General features: G+C 39.2%; 2 protein-coding genes across 4 annotated transcripts; one reads left to right on the top strand and one right to left on the bottom strand.

The window, feature by feature from the left end:
- LOC127755237 (regulator of telomere elongation helicase 1 homolog) lies at nucleotides 1–12,401 on the top strand. Of its 3 annotated transcripts, XR_008012978.1 has the most exons (25): nucleotides 1–161; nucleotides 270–562; nucleotides 729–868; nucleotides 1,486–1,567; nucleotides 1,668–1,818; nucleotides 2,016–2,178; nucleotides 2,315–2,491; nucleotides 2,695–2,819; nucleotides 3,351–3,402; nucleotides 4,010–4,151; nucleotides 4,510–4,664; nucleotides 4,756–4,847; nucleotides 4,924–5,031; nucleotides 5,111–5,179; nucleotides 5,714–5,800; nucleotides 6,123–6,182; nucleotides 6,819–6,934; nucleotides 7,332–7,389; nucleotides 7,460–7,559; nucleotides 9,172–9,227; nucleotides 9,311–9,790; nucleotides 9,922–10,067; nucleotides 10,151–10,248; nucleotides 11,908–12,053; nucleotides 12,148–12,401. XR_008012978.1 is itself a non-coding variant. In XM_052280898.1 (24 exons), exons 1-23 carry the CDS (start codon nucleotides 60–62, stop codon nucleotides 10,227–10,229), a joined length of 3,033 nt encoding a protein of 1,010 aa, XP_052136858.1. In that variant the 5' UTR covers nucleotides 1–59; the 3' UTR covers nucleotides 10,230–10,248; nucleotides 11,908–12,401. The 3 variants fall into 3 exon arrangements, 2 of the variants coding, with proteins under 2 accessions (XP_052136858.1, XP_052136868.1); XM_052280898.1 differs by having other exon boundaries at nucleotides 11,908–12,401; XM_052280908.1 differs by lacking the exons at nucleotides 11,908–12,053; nucleotides 12,148–12,401 and adding an exon at nucleotides 11,614–11,860.
- A 240-nt stretch (nucleotides 12,402–12,641) lies between these two features.
- LOC127755257 (transcription repressor OFP14) lies at nucleotides 12,642–13,589 on the bottom strand. The gene has a single exon (XM_052280917.1). It carries the CDS (start codon nucleotides 13,587–13,589, stop codon nucleotides 12,849–12,851), a length of 741 nt encoding a protein of 246 aa, XP_052136877.1. The 3' UTR covers nucleotides 12,642–12,848.
- Between the last annotated feature and the right edge of the window lie 9,672 nt (nucleotides 13,590–23,261).

Genomic DNA, 23,261 nt, shown 5'->3' with positions numbered 1-23,261 from the left:
CCGATTTCCCGCCCACTCCGTCCCCTCCACCTCCGCCTCCGGCGGCCGCCGCCGCCGCAATGCCGGTGTACAGGATCCGCGGCGTCGACGTCGACTTCCCCTACGACGCCTACGACTGCCAGATCACCTACATGGACCGCGTCCTCGAATCCCTCCAGCAGGTAACCCCCCAATCCCCTCCGATTCCCCCCCGTCGGCGCGGAATCGGAAACCCTTCGATTCCATTCGATTTGAGTGATGGGGGCGAGCTCGCCGGATCGATCCGACAGGGGAAAAACGCGCTGCTGGAGAGCCCCACGGGGACGGGGAAGACGCTGTGCCTCCTCTGCTCGGCGCTCGCGTGGCGCCGCACCTTTGGGGAGTTTCTGCGTGGAGGCGGAGGCGGCGGGGGCGGGGGCGGGGGCGGGAGCCAGCAGCCGCCGTATGGGAGCCAGCCTTCTGGGAGCCAGCACTCGGGGGGTTCGGCGTCGCAGTCGTCTCGGTACCCCGTGATCATCTACGCCTCACGGACTCACAGCCAGCTCCGGCAGGTCATCAAGGAGCTCAAGGCCACCAGTTACAGGTGAAGCCCGATGGCGAGCAAATTACGCTTATCTGTCAGTTGTTTTTATCTAAGCTAACTGCGCCGGATGTATGCTGTTCTGTAATTCCATTTGAATGTCTTTGTCTTGGAGGTCTGGAGTAATGGAGTTAGTGCCCTCGCACTATTAACTCGTTCAGTTTTGTAGGCCAAAAATGGCAGTACTGGGCTCCCGCGAGCAGATGTGCATCCACGAGGAAGTGAGCAAACTCCGGGGAAGGCAACAAAACAACGCCTGCCACTACCTCTGCAAGAAACGGTGGTGCCGCCATCACAACTCTGTCGCTGGTAATTGCAATAGGATCCTTGTTACATATAACCATAAAATTTATCTCTGCACATAAAGTTAAAGCCATGGTAAATCCATGCACACCCACACACATTAGGCATTTCTGTATCATAGGCCCATTTGATTCGTACAAGAAGTTTATTGTCAATGCCACAATCAACAACTTGAATGCTTGAGTCATATAAGTTATCCTTCAAGTCAGATGTTACTGCCGCGCTGATGCTTCTGTAGTACTACCCGTGATGACAAAAAACATATCACCCTTGAATGCACAGTCAAACTATATTTATTTTGGCGAGAACTGCTGTCTAAATGTATAAAATGTAGTTCTGATATTGGAAAATGGTATGAGTAAATTTGATGTGGAAGAACTACCATGATATTTTACAAAGTTTTCGAATAGACAATGGTCAACTTTAGTGGTTAAAGGGACATCTTGCTTTTCCTTCATAAAAGGGACACCTTGTTGACTTTGAAAATTCAAAACAACTTATTTTTGTTGTCAAAGGAAGTATCTCCCTATGTTCCCATGCTGGCCTGTCCATGTTAGGTATTTTGTTGTAGTTTCTTTTAAACAATTCTTTTACAGATTAACCATATGTTGCTTATCCTGTAGAATTCATGAGGAACAACAGTGAGCTTGGGAGTGAGGCTTGCGACATTGAAGACTTGGTTAATATTGGGAGAACTAAGGGCCCGTAAGTTTCATATTTCATCTGCCCTAACTTGCACACCACATGCACACAACAGAACGCCTACAGATTTTGCTGACTACAATTGTTTTATTTTCCATTTTAGGTGTCCATATTACATCTCCCGGGAACTTTCCAAGTCGGTTGATATTCTTTTTGCTCCATACAACTATCTTATTGATCCAGGAAATCGACGTTCTTTAAATGGAATACCATGGGATAATGCAGTACTTATATTTGATGAAGCACACAACTTGGTATGGAAATACATGCTCCAGTCCTTTGTTCAATCTACAACTATCTGAATATCTGTTTGCTTTAGTGTTAAAACTCTCTTTATGCTTAAGACTTGAGTTAAATGAACCAATCGCAATATTATATACATAAGTTTCATTCAATATATGTCTGGTTATAGTTCTGTTTGTTTTGAATTTACCATTACCCTTTTATGCAGGAGAGTATATGTGCAGATGCTGCATCTTTTGACTTGCTTCCCAATAACCTCTCTTCTTGCATTGCGGAAGCTCAGGAATGCATCCAATTGTGTTCAGCAAAGAGGACCTTTGAAAATTCTGCTGATAAACAATTTGACCCTGAAAATTATGCTATTCTCAAAGGTGAACCATATTTCTTCTTACAGCAGCAAATCATACCTGTATCCATATTCTTAGTTAGAAAGTGTTTACCTATGTTAATGATTCGGACTGTGAGATTTCGTACTGTAATAGACTAATAATCGAACTTTTTCCCCAGCCCTTTTAATGGCACTTGAAAAGAAAATTAGTGAGGTGGTGATTGATTCCAAGGAGCTGGGCCATACAAAACCTGGCAATTACATATATGAGTTCCTCTCTGAACTGAATATTACTTCTGAAACATCCAAAAAGCTAATTGACACAATTGATGGTGCTTCTCTATTACTTGAGGAAGGTAATCAATTTTTCCAGGTTTCTTCTTTCCACTGAAATGTACTATTCCATTTTCTCGATCTGAATAGTTACTTTAAGCTTTCATTATTTTTCTAGCTCTAAGTGTTACCTTAGTTGAACATATTGAATTTCTGATAACTATTGATAATTGTTTGCCGGTTCATGCAAAGCAGTTGAGTGTCTGTATTTTTCCTGCACACTTAGGAAATTCTGCTGAAACTGGACCTGGGATGAAGGCGAAGGCTACTGTCTGTAGATTGGAAACAATCAGGGACATTCTTGACATAATTTTTAGAGGTGGTGGTCAAAGCCATGCAAAGTATTATCGTGTAAGTTTCTCTACCTTAGATAAGTTCTGCTGCTTTCTTCTGTCATTTAATGTTTGCAGCAACCATGCACAATAATATATGACATATACATCTCTCTCTCTCTCCCCCCCCTCTTCCTGACTTCCATTGTCCCTGTTTAGAAGACAGGAAATTTTCTCAATTTCTTGAACTGTTACCTCCAAAATTCCTGTGTTCCAAGTAGGGCTTCAGTTTTTTCATCCTAGGGGTGCAAGCGGGCCGACCCGCGAGTTTAAATAAATAATAATTTATGGGTTTTCGCGTCGCGGCCCGGCTTGCCGCATCTAAATATACAAGTGGATCAATTTATAAACCCATTTATAAGTCAAATTCATAGTTAACCCGCTAGTCAAACTGGCGGGTTACACACTATTTTTGCCTATAAGCGGGTTCGCGGGTAAACCCACTTGCACCCCTATTTCATCCTACCTCTTTTCACACTTTACTGTATAAGCTTGCATACTCTGCTGGAATTTTATGCTTTTACAATTGCACTCATTCTTTTCATTCCAGTTTCATGTGAATGAATGCCAACAAAATTCTGGAGATGCTCTTAAAGTTTTGGGTAAGTTCACTCGTATTATGGTCACTCGTTATTTAAATCTGGTTCAATGTTTGCATGGCTCTGTAGCTGATGCCCATATCTTCTTTTGGTACTAATAATTCATACTTATCTAATAATATTCATCCAAATGCTAATAATTTATACTTATCTAATAATATTCATCCAAATGCTCTCATGCTGTCACCTGACAATTGTTTTTTTCATATCCGTAGTGTAAGCATATTTTTTTTATAGATTTGTATCCAATTAATGGTGGCAGAAGCTGCAAGATCTGCCTTCAGGAGTTGTGTCCAAGCTGACCTCATTTAGTTGCATCAATATTGTACAACTATCTCTTAATGGTGGAATTTACAAGATCTGCTTTTAAGATTTGTCTCCAAGCCTGCAGCATTTAGTTGCATACTTGCATCAATATTATATGTATAATCCATGAGCAAGAGTTAATTGCTCTTTAACTTCCATTGTTTGTATTCGTTCTTCTCTATTTCCATACGCTTAACTCGACTCCTGATACAATTCCCTGTAACCCGAAATATTTAAAAGTTAACATTTGAGTCAGTAATTGTTTACTTATATACTTAATTCTCTAGATTTTCTTATATTGCAGGTAAGGTATCAAGGACTCTTAGTTGGTGGTGTTTTAACCCAGGGCTTGCTATGGAAGAGTTTCTCAAGTTGGGTGTGCGCTCGATTATATTAACATCTGGCACTTTATCTCCCTTGGATTCACTTGCCCTGGAACTAAACCTGTAAGAACAAAGAAGTCTAAATTTTACTTTTATTTTTACTTAATTATCAGCTCACTCAAATTTTATATGTACTCCCTCCGCTCCAAAATATAAACATCTGTACGTTTTTTTAGCAAAAACTAAGGTAGATGGAAAAAAAATCTCTTTTAGTCACAGTGGTCAAAATTTGAATTGTTTAGATTCTCTTCCCAAGCATCTCATTGGCTGAAAATGTATATAGATTTCCATGCATTTGAATCAATGCCCCATAAATGCTTATATTGTGGTACAAATTTTGAATACTAGAAATGCTTATATTTTGGAACAGAGGGAGTTTTTGACTATTGAATGTTGAGGTCATATGTTTTCATGAATCCAGGGAATTTCCAGTTAGGCTAGAGAACCCACATGTCATTGCTTCAGATCAAATCTGGGTTGGAGTTGTGCCTGTAGGCCCATCAGGACATCCACTTAATTCTTCTTACCGGACGCGTGAGACTCTGAAATACAAACAAGAATTGGGTATAACTATTGGTAGGCAGTTGAGAACACCTAACAGTATGCAGCTGTTTGTATTTTGAAACACCTTTACTGTATGCATCTGATTTGGATACTTGTTTTGCAGTTAATTTCGCCCGCATTGTACCAGATGGTCTGCTTGTTTTCTTTCCGTCATATTCTATGATGGATAAGTGTATCAACTGCTGGAAAGATAGGGTATGTGTAATTTCAATGAGTTATTCCAATTTATTGAGGTATTTGGCCTTGAGGAAATGAGGATTGGATTTTACAGAACCATGAAAATTCAAGTGATGAGCACACAATTTGGCAACGAATCTGCAAGCACAAGCAGCCAGTTATAGAGCCTAGGCAGTCATCGAACTTTCCAAATGCAATCGAGGTTGTGGGATATTTTAGAAGTCACGGTTTGAACTTTAAACTCTATTTTCTCATAGAACTGCATGGCATTGGATTTGCAGGATTATGCAGCCAAGCTACGTGATTCTTCTACAACCGGGGCAATATTTTTTGCAGTTTGTCGGGGCAAAGTTTGTTCCTGTCCATCTAATATTCTCATATCTCCTTTTACTTTCTATTTTAACTTCTGGTGAAGTTCAATGTTAACTTTCTTCTTTTTGTTAAAGCTTCGATACTCTTGAGTTTATATTCTTCTATGACTCTGGTTGGTTGTTGGATCTATATAATTCATTTGCTCTGATGTTTAGTCCTTTCTTTTGTGTTAAAACATGTTCGACAACATTCAATGAGTCTATAAAGAGAGTATTGTAATGCTAATAATGATGTTAATAGGTACAGCTACAATCTTATGAATGATGGAACACACTACTAAAAGCAGGACTGAACATAGAATTCTAATAAACATAGTAGCCATTCAACTATAGTGCTATAATTCTGCTAAAAAAAAACTAAGTGCTATAATCAAACAAAGCATAATAATCACATATTATTGGAAGGATAGATGCCTTGAGTATTAACAAGGTAGGCTTTTCATTTTCAGATTGTTGCATTTTGACTAACCTCAAATATTAGTTCTACTACTTATGCATTTTATACTTATGCAGGTTAGTGAGGGTCTTGATTTTGCTGACCGTGCTGGAAGAGCTGTAATAGTTACTGGAATGCCCTTCGCTACCCCAACTGATCCTAAGGTCTTCCCTATTTTCTTGCTCACCCTTTTCTCCCAATATAGTTAACGGGACCTATTTGGTTGGGAAAAAAGCTTTTGAGTTCCTTGCACATTCAAAGTAACAACTATCCTGTGCACATTATAAGCTTATGAAATTTGACCTCCTTCTGTGACTTCCAGCTGCTCAGCTCCATTCGTACAAAGCTCAAATACCGTGTGATACAATGCTAGAATATTCATTGTTTTATGACGCAAAGTACAAACTAACAACTATCAAGCCTCATAATTATTTGCTCCATTTTCCTTCAATAAAATTTGCAATTTCCTTTATGTGATTGTTCCAGGTTCGGCTCAAGCGTGATTATTTGGATAAGCTGGGTTCAGCATCTAACAAGAACTCAAAGGTTAAGTTGTTTTCCATACTTCATTGTTCAATGATTCTTTATATTAAGCTTGAACTTATCATAACTCATTAAGTAAAGTACATCAATTTTCCTCTAATTACATGGTGCAACTCCAAAAATATTATGACATGATAAATTACCGTGCTATATCATGGAGCATCAATTTTCTGCACCATCATAGCTCTGATGGTAAAGTATCAAATGACAGTTTGTTTGGACAAATTACATTATAAAACAAATAACTGCTGCAGCCACACAGATGGAGTCAAAAGCTTAAAGCCTCTCTAGATTGCAGTAAAACTTTAAGATTGAACTGAAGCTGTTTGGAGGACATTCGGTTTTATACAGAGTTCATGAAGCCTTCGGCCTCTCAACATTGTATTGGTAGTGAGTGCAAGCAATAGGCTCAATACATTAACTAACATCCTTAAGACAGATCATATACTTTTTAGTGCAAAGCTTAATGCGCACAGAAAAAGTATTTCTTAGTCGGAGTTATGTTCTTATTAACTTCAAGCAGTTATATCAGGAACTAGAAACAAAAATACTGTATGCACATAGTGCAATCCTATTCATATGCTTTATATCCTGAATTCCTGATAATTATTTAGAAACAAGTTTGTGATCTTTTTGTAGGCTTTGACAGGGGAGGAATGGTATGTACAACAAGCGGCAAGAGCTGTCAATCAGGCTGTTGGACGTGTCATTAGACATCGCCATGACTATGGAGCAATTATTTATTGTGATGAAAGGTTCAAAACTAATCATAACCTTCTAAGCAAGGAATCAAATTATCATTAGTTTTCTGCTTCAACTGGACTAGCTGCAGAATGAATGCTTTTAACATTTATGTCTTCTGTTCTACATGTGAGCTGATTTAGCCTTTCTTAGTCAATCTCTCTGTATTTGCATTCCATATCGTATTTCATCGAAGCACTTAAGAAGAAAGTCACTTTGAAAATCTCAAGATACGCTTTGCGCTTTTGTGCTATATCAACCTAACATATAAGATTTTAAGGATCACGTGGTTACCTCCAGTGGCTTGTTGATGTCAAACATCATGTGGGTAGAAAAGCTACAAGTCATTATTTTTCTGAATCTCGGCCTTTTGAATAAAAAAAGCTTCTTGACATCTCATATGGCTTACAGGTTTGTTTGGCAAAATTATCAATCTCAGATGTCATATTGGCTGCGACCTTACATAAAAGTAGGTTTTTGATTTCATTCTTCAGTGCTTGTCAAAGTCATCTTTACTATACTTATATTTTCCCCTGCAGTGCTATAAAAAGTATGGGGAAGTAGTCCAAGGGTTAACAAGATTTTTCCGAGATAAAGTGTCTATTGATTCTTCAAAGCCAAATGAGACAGATTTTAATGGTGAGAACCCCTTTCCTACTCTTCAGATGAAGCCCTTTTATAATGAGTTATTGCAGTAACCTCTGGATTGACTTCTTGAATATAAATCTGCAACTGTCAATTAGATCAGAGGATCCCCACACATAAGTTTAAGGACCTGGTGTGATTACCCACTCATATGGCGAACACTATCTGCTGAAAAATATGTTGGTTGCTTGTTTTGGTTGATGGTTTGGAACTTCCTGTGGATATGGGTCTTGTTATCTTAATTACTAGGTGAAACCCCGCGCGTTGCTGCGGGAGTTCAATATGATAACAATAAGTAAAAAATAATATGTAAGATAGCTAAAAAACATAAACTTACATAAGCACTAAAAACAATTGATGTGATATGGCTTAATTAGAGAAGAGAGAAATAGCATTAACCAAGTGAGGATGAACTACATAGGTACATAAAATATTATAAAAAATAATGAAGATATATATTGAAATATTATGTGTATTATGTGGGATGATGATTTAACATGCTTTCATTTTAAAAGCTCTAAAATGTAATAAATTTTAAATTATAGATAGTATAGCATGTTTGCATGATATTAAAGCTTCTTGCTCTAAGCAGAAAGACTTGTCGGAAATCGTTTCATACGGCTCCTCTATGATCAGAAAAAAGGAAAGTACTGTTTCATTTCGTTATTATCTTCTTGGGCGTAGTTAGAATTATCTAAGATAAAATCGATAGGCCGAATTCCGGCATTGAATAGATCTGCGGATAAGAATATTTGTCCATCTGTAATGGAGATTACATTAGTAGGAATATAGGCGGAAACGTCTCCAAATGTATTGATTGTTAGTGGATGATGATGTGGCATCTTTGCATGTTAAGCTTTAGGAGTTAGTGGGTTGTAACTTTATAGTAAGATAGGATTTGCTGGTGCATTTGTATTGATTATTTGTGTTGATTCTTTTGTTTGCAATTATCTAATTAACAGTATGTAAATTGCTGGGAAGTTTTCCTCCAGAGCACATCAATAAAGTTCTATACTATTTAAGTACCCCATTAACTTTAGCTTGCATTCCATATTTGTATGTCAGAATTCAGCCTGTAACTATCAAATCTAGAAGATAAAAAAAAAAAAGCTCGTGCACCTTCGCATTAAAATTGGCTCAAATTTTGTGCACACCAGTACATTTTCTAGTTTCTGATGCTTGAAGCCCATATGTTCTTTTCTTTTCTATATGGATTTGTACATTACAAGTCATGTGCTGCATTGGGGCAGTAAAATCAACACCTTTCTTGTAGCAATAGAAAAATCTTCAATTTTTTTTTGTACTATTAAGTCTTGAGAGATATTTATAGAGTATGGGGCCAAGATCCAGCTCCTGAATGTTAAATCCTCTTTAAATTACCTATTTCACCTAGCTGTCGAGTGCTGAATATAATTCTGCAACATGTGTTGCTGTCCTGAAGCCCTGAACATTTTTTAATTGTTCAGTGCAACCATTGGCTGGACAACCAGACATTTCTTGCAGCTCCGGTTGCTGTGGCTGCCAAATTTAATTACTATATTGTGTTTCTGCTGATCTGCTATTCTCTTGATGATTTACATTTTTGTGAAAATGCTGTTACATGCAGATAATATTGTACTGCTTGCAGACAAACATAAACCTCAGGAGACTATATCTGCTTTGGTAATTTTGTTGCACTCACATAGATGATCAGTATTCAGTTTGATGCTTCTGGTACTTATAGGTCGTATTCTTTCTTCTGCTAGGCTGTCACCACAGCAAATGAGAACCAGAGAACTGCATTATCTGTGAATCCAACCACCAAAAGAAGTAACTATATCAAGTTTGCCCAGATCACTCCTGCCAATCGCTCTACCCTTTCTATGAAACATGGCTGTTCATCTACTTCGCAGCTCTTATACTCAGGAGACAAACTGTCTACGGATGCTCAGGTTATTGATTTGGCTGCTGATGTGGCAACAAGTCATCTTGCAGGATATAGATTTAAGTCCTTAGGACCTAAAAAGGCTAAAGTAATGGTTGGATCCAAAGATGTTTGTTTTGATGATGGATCTCCAAAATTGCAACATAATGTTGAGTCAAGAGCTTTGGCTGGGTGCTTGGGTGAGCAATCTACAGCTTCATCAAAGAAGAGTAATATTACACATGCACCTGGAAACAGTGGGGCTATTCATGAGAAATCTGGAGGCCAGGAATCTAATGCAGGGCCAGCCTTCTTGAAGCTGGTATTCTCTTATCCCCTGTAATTTGATTTTGTTCTTGAGGTTTTGCAGAATAAGTGCTACATTGCATATGTTCATCTTTTAGTTGCGTGAATGAGATTATTGTAATAATTTAATAGGGATATTTTTATTAGGCTCGAGAAAAGCTCAGTACTGCAGAGTACAGAGATTTTGTTGAATATATGAAGGCCTTAAAATTGAAAACCATGCACATAAAGGACTCACTTGATGCAATAGCAAAACTGTTTTCGTCTCCAGAGCGACTCCCACTTCTTGAAGGGTAAACCTACATCTGTTTCTCTACTAGCTGAAAGTAAACTCACACACCTTTACTATGCCTGATTTATGGTTTTGTGCGTACAGGTTTAGGGTTTTTGTTCCTAAGAATCATCTTTCATTATATGAGCAGCTTGTTCAAAGCTATACTGTGCCAAATACATGATTTGCTGCACTATTTAAAGGTAACACTCTCATTCTAATTACATGAACATTAAGCTATACTATGCCTAATAATTCCTCACTGTTTAAAGTATCTATACATGGAGTATATTTTTATTACATGATGATGTCACTACTAATTATCATCTATATGGAATTATTTCATAATTTGTCAACGGAATGTTCTTATATCATTATTGAGGTGCCAGTGATTCCAAGTTGTCTAGACGGGACTAGTCGTAAGGGCTCCGACTAGTCGACTAATCACGATTAGTTGTGACTAGTCGTAGATTAGTCGGTGACTATAGGCTAGGGGTACCCAGGATAATGTATAGATGCTTATAAATATTAAGGATAATCAGATTTTCAGAGTTTACAGTTCACACTTGACTTAAGGTCTTAAAGTTAAATCATTTACCTATCCTAGTTGCAATAAGTCCTTCATCTTTTCTCCCGTCTCTCGTGACTAGATCTAGATGGCTGGTTAGGGTTAGATGAGGGGTACATGCCTTCTTGGGCTGGGCAAAAGGCCTGCCACTGAAGTGTAAAGTCCAACACATTTTTAGCCCTAACAGACTAGTCGTCCACGACTAATTTGATCGACTAATCGTGACTAGTCGTGATTAGTCGGACGATAAGTTTTCTGGTTGAACTAATCGCTTTGAAGTTCCTGATTGAGGTCAGGGTAGAGATAAGGACGGCTAATCGTGATTAGTCGCGACTAATCGGACGACTTGAAAACACTGTGATGTGCACATCATTGTGTTTTTGAATGTGATATTGTTTTTGACTTCCAAGGAGAAGTGGATATTGTGAGAACATTAAGCTTCAGCAAAAGATTCTTTGACCTTCCAAATGCAAAAACACCTCGAATGTTTTTGGGGTTGTCCATAATTACTGGTCTTTTATACATACTCCCTCCGTTTCATATTATAAGTCGCTTTAACTTTTTTACTAGTAAAAATTTTTTAAGCTTGACCATGTTTATAGAAAAATTTAGCAACATCTACAATACCAAATTTGTTTCATTAAAACTAATATTTAATATATTCTGATAGTATGTTTGTTTTATGTTGAAAATACTACTATATTTTTCTATAAACTTGGTAAACTTAAAGAAGTTTGACTAGAAAAAAAAAGTTAAAACGAGTTATAATATGAACCGGAGGCAGTATTTTGTTACACTCTGTATGCTTAGATGTCATTAGGCCAACATTCAGAATGATTCTGCACCCTTGATTCATGGTTCAGGGCCAACCTGAATAAATTTCAGGTTTTATTTGGGCTGATTTTCAAGCTTTGTACTATTTATTCAATGGTATTATTTATTGACTGTTTAATATCGGCTACTTATCCAGTGGTATTTTGTTGACTCTGTAATACAGCAGATATCAAGAATTTGTATTTATTTGGTTCATATGTTCCTTATCTGGGCCATGCAAACTATATCTTTTCTTTTAACATGTGGAGCAAGAAAGAGTAGGATAGAATATCTTTACACACTTATTAAGCCTGGAATAGGATGAGCTTCCGTTGCATTGATGCCCTACAAATGTTTGTAAGATAAATTGACTAGATTTCCTTTTATCTCCCATATGTACTGAATGGCCCCTTTCATTATTGATCAGCTTCATTAGGATGGTAGGATTATTTGAGTTTCTGACCACCGTTTGCATTTGCAGATCAATTTCTGGAAACTTCTGTGGTAAAATGCAACCCGTGCTTCTCATATCATAATTGTGCCCTCGAGGCTTTAATGGTCAATTCAAATAGTTCTGTTGAATTTGTTCCCATCATCTGGGACAGGGGGGGGCATTGAAGAAGAAATGTAAAGCCTTTAGAGTTAACTGATGTCATAGTTTTCTAAGTGACTAATGCCCTGGCAGTTTTGTTAACTAATATACGTTATCCGATTCCACTAGGTATCATGCCAGCCAGTGCGTTGCAGATAGTGGAGTATGTGTACCCTACTAGGTTAACTAAAACATGTATTTTCTTCATCGCGAGTGAAACTGCATTATTAGCTAAACTAGAGTGGATTGACGGGGATTGCCCACGCGTCTCTATATATAGGTCCGTGTAAATTACTAAATCAATAACTTGAATGTAATTATCTTTTGATATTTTTTATGGGAAACCTGAGCTTAATACACATTTGGAATACTTCGTTATGGCAGAAATTGATTCAATAATCATTCCCAACCTACCTTATGGTTTCTGTTGAGATGATGTGTTTCAGGTTATTCTGAGTTTCTGACTGTTTAACCAGCATTCCGCACCCTCTTTTTAAAAAATCTGACGCTATTGGCTTCTACACATATTATTAACCATTCATTTTATTAAAAAAAATAATTATCAATATTTTGTTGTGATTTATTTATCATTAAAGGTACTTTGAACAATGACTTATATTTTTTATATTTATGTTTCATACGGATGTTAAAAAGTTATGACATCACATATTTAAAAATGTTGGGAGTTGTAAAACTAATTTTATGTGCAGTGTACCTTACATCATGAGTTTACATGGCTTCGCACGATATGGATTTGTATTTTGTGCATTATTATTCTCAGTACTTTCGAGTGAAAAAAAATTTAAGCAAATACATTACAATCTTGTGCCCTAATAGTGTTTCCTACTCCGGACACTCTTATCAGCCCATTGCGGTTTCCCACGGGCTGGGCAGCTGACATGGGCTCCAGCAGTAAGGTCGGCGAACGCCTTCAGAATGTACTTGTGCACACTTTGTTCATTGAGCTGCAGGTAATAAAAGAGCAGCTCCTCCAAGAAGTCCCAGTCCAACGGCTGAGGTTCCTCACCATGGTGCATCTCTATTATGTTCTGCATGGATCTCCGGAAGTCCGTGTAAGGATCCACGGAGAACAGCATTATGGCCGTACTACTGTTGTTGTCGTCTTCATCACCCGAGCTTGTTCCTCTTGCGTCTTCTGCAACCGACTCTGACCTTGATGATGATGTCTCTGCCGCTGCTGGCTGTGTGAATTTCCCCGGAGATGGTGGTGGTTGTCGCCGCTGCTGATGGTTGTCGCCGTCGTGGATGTAGAGGGACCGGAAGTTGTCGAAGAGGAAGCGGTCGACGTCGGAGAGCGTCGCCGCCTGGTCTCTGCCGTTGCTGCCGTCGTCGTCGTCGGTGGTGCGGTGGTCGCCGCCGCCACCGCCGCCGCCGTGCAGCGATGGGGTTCTGGGGAACCTGCAGGTGGAGAGAAGGCGGTTGCTGCTGATCTTCGCAGGGATGGCTGAGCTGGGGATGTGAATCGGTGGGATCTTCTTGAGGTTTCTTGAAAGGAAGAGCTGTATGGATTTTCGCAGCTTGGCTTTCTTACTGATGTTATCTTCTTGCATGGCTGAATGGGATTGTGATCCAGAGGGTGTCAAGAATGTGGAAACTGAAGGAGATGAGTGAATGGTGGTGTTCTTGTTTTATTTATTATATTGCGGTGATGGGAGTTACCGGCAGGGGATTTATGGTGGGTTTAAATGGAAAAGGAGTTGATCTGGGAACATTGGGAGCGTATCCTATGCACACAGGCCCTCACATGTATACACCGTGTACACCAACTAAAAATTATCACAAAAAATTCTAGGAAAATTCATACATATACTTTCAATAGTATTACATCTACGTGCAAAGTCGCATCTTCAAATTCATTCTACATAGAGAATAACAAAAAAGATAAAATTCTAACAAAATTGCAACCTTAAAACTGTCAGATTTTTTGTTTTTTTTGTTACGGCTAAAATATAATGAATTTGACGTTAAGATTTTAACCCTAGGTGTAATACAATTGAAAGTATGTGTATGATTTTTTCTAGATTTTTTGGTGACATTTTTTAGTTGGTGTGCACGTGTGTACACGTGAGGGCCTGTGTGCATAGGATATGTTGCCGGGAACATTAAGGGCTGCTTTTTATGAAGTTGAGACCAAAAAGCTAAAAACCATGGTTTGCAAATTAAGGCATGATATATGCAACTGCAATCAAGGCCTCATTGGGAATATTTGAGGATTCCTGTCTTTGGAAAAATTTTCCTACAAGAGAGGTTTGGAATATGAGGATGGAGGTGTGAAAATTCTTATCGTAAATAGGCCATGCGAAAATTTTAAAGGCTGAAGTTTAGACTGCCAGTATACATTAATAGGCCATGTGTGGCCCGTGAAAACTTGGCCACGTAAAATGTTTAATAATTTGGCCTGCGAGAAAAGTTTAACACTCCAAACTAGGCCAGTGAGAATATTTAGGAATAAGTCTATTTTGCCTCCACAAGTCATGTCCCTGTTGGATTGCATCCCTCAAGTGCAAAACTGGGTATAACCCGTTCCCTAACTTCTAGAACCATTGCAAATCGACTTCTCAGGTGGTTTTGGAGGTGGTTTCGTCCTACATCGTTAAACTTTGGTAGGAGGTGAGGTTGACAGTGAGTCGGTGACCATGTTCCCCTTCGCCTCGTAGCTAGCGAACATTGCCCTCCGCGAACCGTACTGCCGGAATGAGTCGCCGATGACATTGAGGTCGCAGCCATTGTCGGGGCCAAGGTTGCTCCTTGCTCTACCACCTTCACCTGATTGAATGAGAGGGTGATTGGAAAGAAGATTGTTGTTTTACTTACATGTGTGGATCCTGCATGGTTTTTTATTTTTTAATTTTGTTTCTTGTGTCACGTCAGTGCCACATCACCTAAAACCACATTTAATATTATCATAGGACTATATTTGTACCTGTTTTGAAAGATAAGGGTTACATCCGATAATATTCAGGGACTAGATTTAAACTCGATATCAGGATAAGGGACAAAGAGTGAACTTATTCCATTTATTTTCGGAATAAGTTCACTTGGTGACCCTCAAAAGCGATCAAAATCTAATACGTGACCCTAAACCACAAAACCGGATATCTTGACCCTCAAACTTCTAAAACCGGTGCAATTTGACTCCCTCGGCGGTTCTGGAGGGCGGTTTCGCTGACGTGGCGCCACGTGGCGCCTACGTGGTGATATTGACCAAGTCTTCATTCCACGTGGCGTTGACGTGGCAGCGGAATTAAAAAATATGCGTGGGACCCATTAGTCATTCACACAAAAAGAAATATGGGCCCACCGACATGTGGGGCCCACATGTCAGTCCTTCCTTCTTCCTCCCCCCTCTCGCCCTTCTCTCTCTTTCTCTCCCCTTCTTCCCCTTCGCCCGACGCGCGGGATGGCAGCAAGAGCGAGCAGCGACGGGCGGCGAGGCCGGAGCTGCGGCGGTGGGCGGGAGGGCGGCGAGATCGAGTGGCGGCGTGCGGCGACGGCGAGGGAGCTGCGCTCGGTGGTGAGAGCGAGCAGCGAAGGAAAAGGACCCCACCCTAGACACCGCCTAGCCTGGAGCTGCGCTCGGCGGTGAGAGCGGCGGCGGCGGCGCGCAGAGCTCCACCATCCTTTTCCTTTCTTGATGGCATATTGCCATCAGACAAAACTGAAAATGTACAGCACTAGGCTACTACAGTAGCAATCTAGTACTGCAGTCTACAAGTACATTTTTTCTGAGACAAAATTAGGTGCAGGATGGGAAGAATTACCCTCGTCTTCTTGCTGTCCGCGTAGAAGATGAAGAGACAAATGTAAGTGAGCTGGAATACTGCTCCGGTGCCGTTGACGGTGGCGACGAGCAGCCTGCCATTGGCGACCCAGGGAAGTCCATACCACAGGCAGATGAGGCAGTTCAACAGCGAGAACAGGTAAGGGAGCCCATCGAATCGCTCGGTCGATTTGGCCTTCAGGATCCTCGTAAACGTCGTCCTGAAACAAGGAAAATTCAGTTATGAACTTCGGTTACGAATCAAAGAAACAAGAAAAAAAAACAAACCGAACGTGTGCTTACACTTGCCGCCGCCGCTCGCTCTCGCCGCCGAGCGCAGCTCCAGGGGTGGTGTCTAGGGTGGGGGTCCTTTTCCTTTGCCGCTTGCTCTTCCGCCGAGCGCAGCTCCCTCGCCGTCGCCGCGCGCCGCCGCTCGATCTCGCCGCCCTCCCGCCCACCGCCGCAGCTCCGGCCTCGCCGCCCGCCCCTGCTCGCTCTTGCTGCCATCCCGCGTGTCGGCCGAAGGGGAAGAAGGGGAGAGAAAGAGAGAGAAGGGAGAGAGGGGGGAGGAAGAAGGAAGGACTGGCATGTGGGCCCCACATGTCAGTGGGCCCACATTTCTTTTTGTGTGAATGACTAATGGGTCCCACGCATATTTTTTAATTCCGCTGCCACGTCAACGCCACGTGGAATGAAGACTCGGTCAATATCACCACGTAGGCGCCATGTGGCGCCACGTCAGCGAAACCGCCCTCCAAAACCACCGAGGGAGTCAAATTGCACCGGTTTTAGAAGTTTGGAGTCGAGATATCCGGTTTTGTGGTTTAGGGTCACGGATTAGATTTCGATCACTTTTGAGGGTCACAAAGTGAACTTATTCCTTTATTTTCACATGGCCAGAAAGCCCATCATAGCAGATGACTTCACAAATACTCCCTTGGGCTTCGAGTCATAAAACAGTACGATGATATAGTTAAGGCTGAGTTCTTTCTTGAGGGTTCCCAACCGCTTTACCTCGTTTTCCGCGCGCACGCTATTCAAACGGTTAAACAGTGCAATTTTTGCAAAAAGTTTTAAAAAACATATTGATCCATTTTTGAAAAAAAATTTAGCTAATACTTAATTAATCATATGCTAATGGACTGCTCCGTTTTCCGTGCGGGAGGGTAAGGTTCCCAACTATGGCCAGCGAACACAGCCTTAATAAAGCTTAGTAAGCTTATCGTAATCAATTTTATATTAAAATAAGTAAATCAATTTTCAAATAAGCTTTTCAAGGTAAATCAACGCATAAGAATCCTTTAAGAATAAATTGTATTGTCGGTACACACTTATTAGACTAGTGTGCAAAGTAATTTCTCCGTTTTATATTATAAGCCATTTTAACTTTTTTCTAATCAAATTTTGTTACATTTGACTAAGTTTATACAAAATTAGTAACATCTATGACACCAATAAGTTTCATTAAATGTAACATTGGATATACTTTGCTAGTATGTTTGTTTTAGTTGAAAATGTCACTATATTTTTCTATAACTTTAATCAAACCTAACAAAATTTAACTATAAAAAAAATTCAAAGCGACTTATAATATAAATCGAAGGTAATACGTGAACTTGTAAATTGCTGTAAATTGCTCGTTTCGGTGAAAAACTTGTGTAGTGTATGCAAACTAAAGAAAGAAAAAAAATATGTTATAACTAATTTCACTAAATTGCACGCTGAGTAGGATATTATGTATATGATCAGTTAGTAAAATGGCTCTGGCTTTGTACGTAGTTCAGTAAAATAAACGCAGGTTCGTGTTTTTGGTTGTTGCCTTCCATTTTTCTTATGAGATTAGTAATGCTATGTGCTTTTTTTTCCCCTTCTATCAATTAAAATAGCAGAGCTCCTACTTGTTTTAAAGAAACATATACCAAATCAAACATTGAATAAGTTGTGTTGAGTGTACAGAGAAAAAGGTATATAAACAGAGAAAAAAATCATATAAAAGGAAAATGCAATGGATACAAATAATGAATAAAAACAAAATAAATATAAAGTATATATATAAAGGTTACTTACACTTAAGATATGTCTCATGTTCTCAATTATGCGTGTGACATCCTAATCAAACTCGAACTTTTTTTAAACAAGAACGTAGCAGGGGAGGCCCCTACTGTTAAATAGATTTTATTAAAAATAAATAAGTTACAAGCACAATTACAGCAACAAAATCCAATCTCTCACTGCATCCTTATCCCTCTCAGGTGAAGAAACATAATTAGTCACAATAAATCGTTTTAGATTTAGTTCACAAGCACTAGATAAGTCCGTGCACCATAATGAGTATTTCACAAATTTATATAGTAAATTACACCACCTAACAAGTTTGTGTACCATCAACACAATTTATATATTTTTAAATACACAATTAAGAAGTTATTGACGGTCAAAGTTTCAAAATTTTAATTAAATTTTGTGGTAAACTTTAAATATTTCTTATCGAGCTTCACGTGCAGTAATTCAATTGTGCATGTTGTCCACCACCAAAGAAATTCACTTAAGCCCTTTTCTTCTTATTTATTCAATCTGAAATGAATAACACAGTGCAATGTGCAACCCCACAAAAATGGGTTAAATCAGAGATGCATTTTTTTTTAACGATATATACCTACTTCTCAAGGCTTTTGCACTTTGCAGTGAATTTTTTTCATCCACACTCACATGCACTTTGCCATGCAGCCGGCCAAACCGATTCGTTTTCTCAAATCAACCGCACTACTACTATATACTAGTACTGTTTAGGCCCAAGGTCAACATTGTTGTGCCGTTTTCTAACGCCGTCCTTTCATGCGTTATTCCTCCAAAACCGTGCAATTGCCGGTCACCAATCACGACTTCCCATGCACATCGTCCAACCCAGAATATTTTTTGACCTCTCATTTCACTTGAAATCACACGACACCAACTCTAATTCTGAGCCGCAGAGACAGAGAAAACCATGCAGATTAGTCGTTAGTGGTGACAGAAACGGCAAAAGTGGTGTTTCCGTTTTTTCCAGCCCATCGAAGTTGAAACTGAATCCCCAAAAATTAATCATCCACTCAGTACTCACTCGTCCTGCTAAGATCGTAGCCGGCCCAGCTAACGCAACAATGACACGTCAAGAACTGAAAATTAAATGTCACACACATGTAACGTATCTCGTGTGACAGAGAGGTCTCAAACTCCAAGTCAATCCTGACGATCCAGACAGGCAGACAAGCAGATTGACCGATTCACCAGAATTCCTGAATCTCTCAAGTCATGATCAAACAAAGCACACTGGCAGGTTGATCAGAGTGGTAGCTGACTCTAGCTGCTTCTTCTGCAGCTATATATACACATACCAATCCGTCTGCATTGCCACAACCAACACACATTCACAATTCACAAAGTGTTAGCAAACTCATCATCCAGAGTCCAGACTCATCTCTACTTCCAAGATCTCAAGAACTGAATTAAGACAGTTTCATCAGGCTTTCAGTTAGATCGATTTTGCAGTAATTACAGGTTATAAGATGGCCACCCTGAAGGTGTACCTGCTGCTGTTCACCGCCTTCTTCCTCTCCGGCCTCATGCAGCTGTCCACGGCGACGCAGACGGCGGCGGCGCCGGCGGCGGCTCCGGCGAGGGTGATCGACGCCAAGGCCATTGATCAGGCGATCGCCTACCTGCTCATGTTCGCGGCGCTGTTCGTCACCTACTTTTCGCACTGAAGCATTACTGTGGACGGTCTGAAAAAAAAAAGATGAGATTGTCGCTAAGAGAACGAGAGCGCCATGGTTCTGGTCTCTGTTCAAGTATGGTTCTTACTTTTTTTTTAGCGTTTTGTAATTTTGTTGTGATTTGATTGGGTGTTGTAAGAATGCATAATTGCATGGTCAAGTCTAGATAAAAGTCTATCATTTCTTTAGAAGCATGCATGCCTCTAGCTCTGAATGAGTTAAAGAAGGTCATGGTTCTGTATCTGTTGATGTAACAATAGCAGATACTTATAATTTAAGTTTCTTTGTAAATTTGTTTGAATACTACTATATTTGTTCCATCAACTTATGGCTTCACGTGATTAACGCCCGTTCTCATCTCAGCCGTACGTAGCTATTTGGGTGACTTGAAAATCTGACAGATTTTCTAAGCAAAATGTGTCGAATGATTTTTAGACAGTCCACTTACTCTAAGATGGTAAGTCTGAAACATTTTCTTTCAAAACAGGAACAGATATATGATATATCTTCATGTAATTAAGCAGATATCTCATATAGTTTGAGTTTATTTGTAAACCTGTTTGAATAATGTATGTGCATATACTGTTTCCTGGAAAGCCTGAAGCATCTTTTCTTTGCATAGAAAAACATCTCTTGAGTACATTTCGCACTATGGGTGGAAACTCAAAAATCTGCTTATGGTCTAGGGTTGGATGCTGAACATGTTGTACAAAGCAAGAACTACAATCCAAAATACTGATTGAAAACGATCTATGCAAGCAGTGTTTGTACATACTAAAATGTTGTTACATATGTTTAAATTATTAAGAGTGTTTTTATGGTCCTCAACGAGATATAAAATATACTATATATAACAAAAAATGTACTACTCCTATGGATTAACACTATAAAACGTGGTAACTCTCCATACTCCTCATGCAAGTAATTGTTTTTTTTTTGTTAAATTTCATGTAGTCATTTTCTCTAGTAAAACTTAAAGTAAGGATAATACTGAGCTATAAGCCAACTATAAACTTATGTGGAAGAGAGATAAATAAAAGTGAGGAGTGTTAGCTCTCATGTAAGAGCTAGCTAAACACATGCTCCTAATATTTACATTAAATTCATAGTGAGAGAAACAGATATGATAGAAAAAAAATGAATCCAATCTTATAGCTAACATATTATACATGTTAGCTTTAATATGGGCTAATAGCCAATAGTTAGCTATACTATTAAACTTGCTCTTTTAAGTCATATACACTTAAGGAGGACAGTACCTTCAGAGTTAGGCTTAGGGCTGTGTTCTATTGTACATGTGTAGGGAACTTATACTTTCCACATGAAAAACAGAATGACTCATTATATCATGATTGATTAAGTATTAGCTAAAAAAATTAAAAATAAATTAATATGATTTTTCAAACAATTTTTCCATAGAATTTTTTTAATAAAAAACACACTATTTTAGTAGCTCAGAAAACATGCACGTAGGAAACGAAGGAGTATAATTAAGTTGAAAAGGGGGAACCATTCACAAGAGTCAACAAAATATTAGTGCAATAAAATGTAATTAATCGACCGAGCATATTTTCAGCCTTTCATGATTCATTGATTCTTCGACTCCTTCATCATTTTAACTAGGGCCGCATATATGCGCATGGTACGCATGACGGCATGAGCTGTAAATCATCTATTCCGAAACATCGTCAAAAAATCACTAGCAAAACCAATTTTATGTTAATTGGCTCGTGTCCTCACGGTGGAATCTACCCACCTGATCCCGCTGTGTAAAATGTTAAAAGGATTTGAGTGATTTTCTCTTGGAGAAATATTTTAGGAGGTAACATATTTTTTTTTAGAAAAAACCATGACATCCTTCTCGTATCCTAGTACTTGAGGAACTAACTTTTACATAAAAAATATATATGTGCTACCTCGTAAAATTTCTTAAAGGATTTACAATGTTGATGAGTCTGCGATGGTGGCTTGCAATGCTCATCCAGACGAAGCGCGCGATAACGCATTTACGTCGTGTCAACTGTCAAATGACACTGTCTGTAACCAATGCTTACTCAACGTGCTCAAGTGCTCAACCCGTTCAGGACGACAAATGGCCACACACATACAAAATACAATGGCTTGGTCAGCATTGCTCTGCTCAACTTCTGCTCTCGAACAACCACTATAACTTCATCTCGTGTGAACTGCACATGTTCGGACGGATCCGATCGATCTTTGCCTGTAAGTAAACTGAGCATATATATATATATATAGATTTTTGCCAACTAATATATACCACGTGCCGGAAACTTAGACTTAACGGACGTATAGATTTTTATCAACTTCGAATGGAGATATAGAAATATACTTAAATAAATGTATTGTCTCCTTTAGTGTCAAAATATTAGTGTTTGCACCGTGAGTTTATGTTAACCCTAAATATCTATTGAAATTGCACTATGAAAATTTTAAAATTAGAATAAAAGCATAATTATGTAAATTATACTAAATGAGCCATAGGTTTAAAAAGATTCTAATCCTACCACTACAGGTGGTTGTAGCCAGGGTTTCCAATTTCGAAACTGGGGTTTCGTTCGGCGGTGGGCAAAATTTCCGAAATACGATTTTTTTTTTGAAATTTTGACTGAATTTGAATGAATTTGAATAAAATTTGACCAAATTCACAAAAAATTGCAAAAAACCGAAAGTTTCGGGCGAGATATGACCATTTCGGTTGGGGGGGGGAATTTCAAACCCTGGTTGTAGCTTCTTTAAAGTAAAAATCGAGATATATCCTATCTATGGTTCTATACTACTTCTAAAAGACGATAATGGTGGTGGTAGTGAGTTTGCCACCACCATCAATATTGACATGTGGTCATGATGCTTGTTTGTACCACTATATACTGCATATTTCTGTCGCTTTATCTCGATTAAAAAAAAATCTCACAAACTTATTAGCATGTCATCGATCTATATTTAAGTGCTGATCGAAAACCAAACGTCTATTTCTCACATTAGAAATGCAATCCTAAGCATGGTATTTTTTTTTATTTCGTTTTCAAGATGAAAGATCTCGTTTCAACCAAGTAAAAGACAGTTTTTTTCAACGAGAACTTAATTTTAGCTATTTTCAATAATCCATTACAATGCATGGGTATTTGGCTAGTTATCTTTTAGAAAAAAACATTACCTTAAAAAAATGTAAACCAGCCGGCAAGCATGTACATAGCTCCAAAGTTCAGAACATAGAGAGAGAACACCTCCTCAACAACACTCTCAGTCAATCTCGGCTGACCCCAACAGACAGACACACAGATTGACCGATTCACCATGCATCTCTGCATAATTCCTGAATCTCAAGGTCCTGATCAACTTTGAATGGAGATTTACAAATATATTTAAATGTCTGCATCTATATATATATATACCTACCAACCCGTCTGCATTTGCCACAAACAAACACATCAGAAGAAAAGTGTTGGCAATCCAGCCTGATCATCTCTAGCTGCTTCCAAGATCTTAAAAACTCAAGACAGTTTCAGGCTTTCAGGTAGCTTTGCAGTAACACACATCAAGATGGCCACCCTGAAGGTGTACCTGCTGCTGTTCACCGCCTTCTTCCTCTCCGGCCTCATGCAGCTGTCCATGGCGCAAGGCGCGGCGGCCGCCGCGGCGGCGCCGGCGACGAGGGTGATCGACGCCAAGGCCATCGATCAAGCGATCGC

The sequence above is a fragment of the Oryza glaberrima genome, chromosome 1 (assembly GCF_000147395.1).
Source record: "Oryza glaberrima chromosome 1, OglaRS2, whole genome shotgun sequence".
Lineage (NCBI taxonomy): Eukaryota > Viridiplantae > Streptophyta > Magnoliopsida > Poales > Poaceae > Oryza > Oryza glaberrima.
Note: the sequence above shows the minus strand (reverse complement) of the source record. Positions and strands in the feature narration are given on the sequence as shown.

Excerpts from the sequence above, each read along its gene's own strand:
- LOC127755237 (XM_052280898.1), top strand. The coding sequence starts at position 60 with ATGCCGGTGTACAGGATCCGCGGCGTCGACGTCGACTTCCCCTACGAC. Across the intron at positions 162-269 it reads TCCTCGAATCCCTCCAGCAG|GGGAAAAACGCGCTGCTGGA; the intron begins GTAACCCCCCAA and ends TCGATCCGACAG. Across the intron at positions 7,390-7,459 it reads GGCTGCGACCTTACATAAAA|TGCTATAAAAAGTATGGGGA; the intron begins GTAGGTTTTTGA and ends TTTCCCCTGCAG.
- LOC127755257 (XM_052280917.1), bottom strand. The coding sequence starts at position 13,589 with ATGCAAGAAGATAACATCAGTAAGAAAGCCAAGCTGCGAAAATCCATA.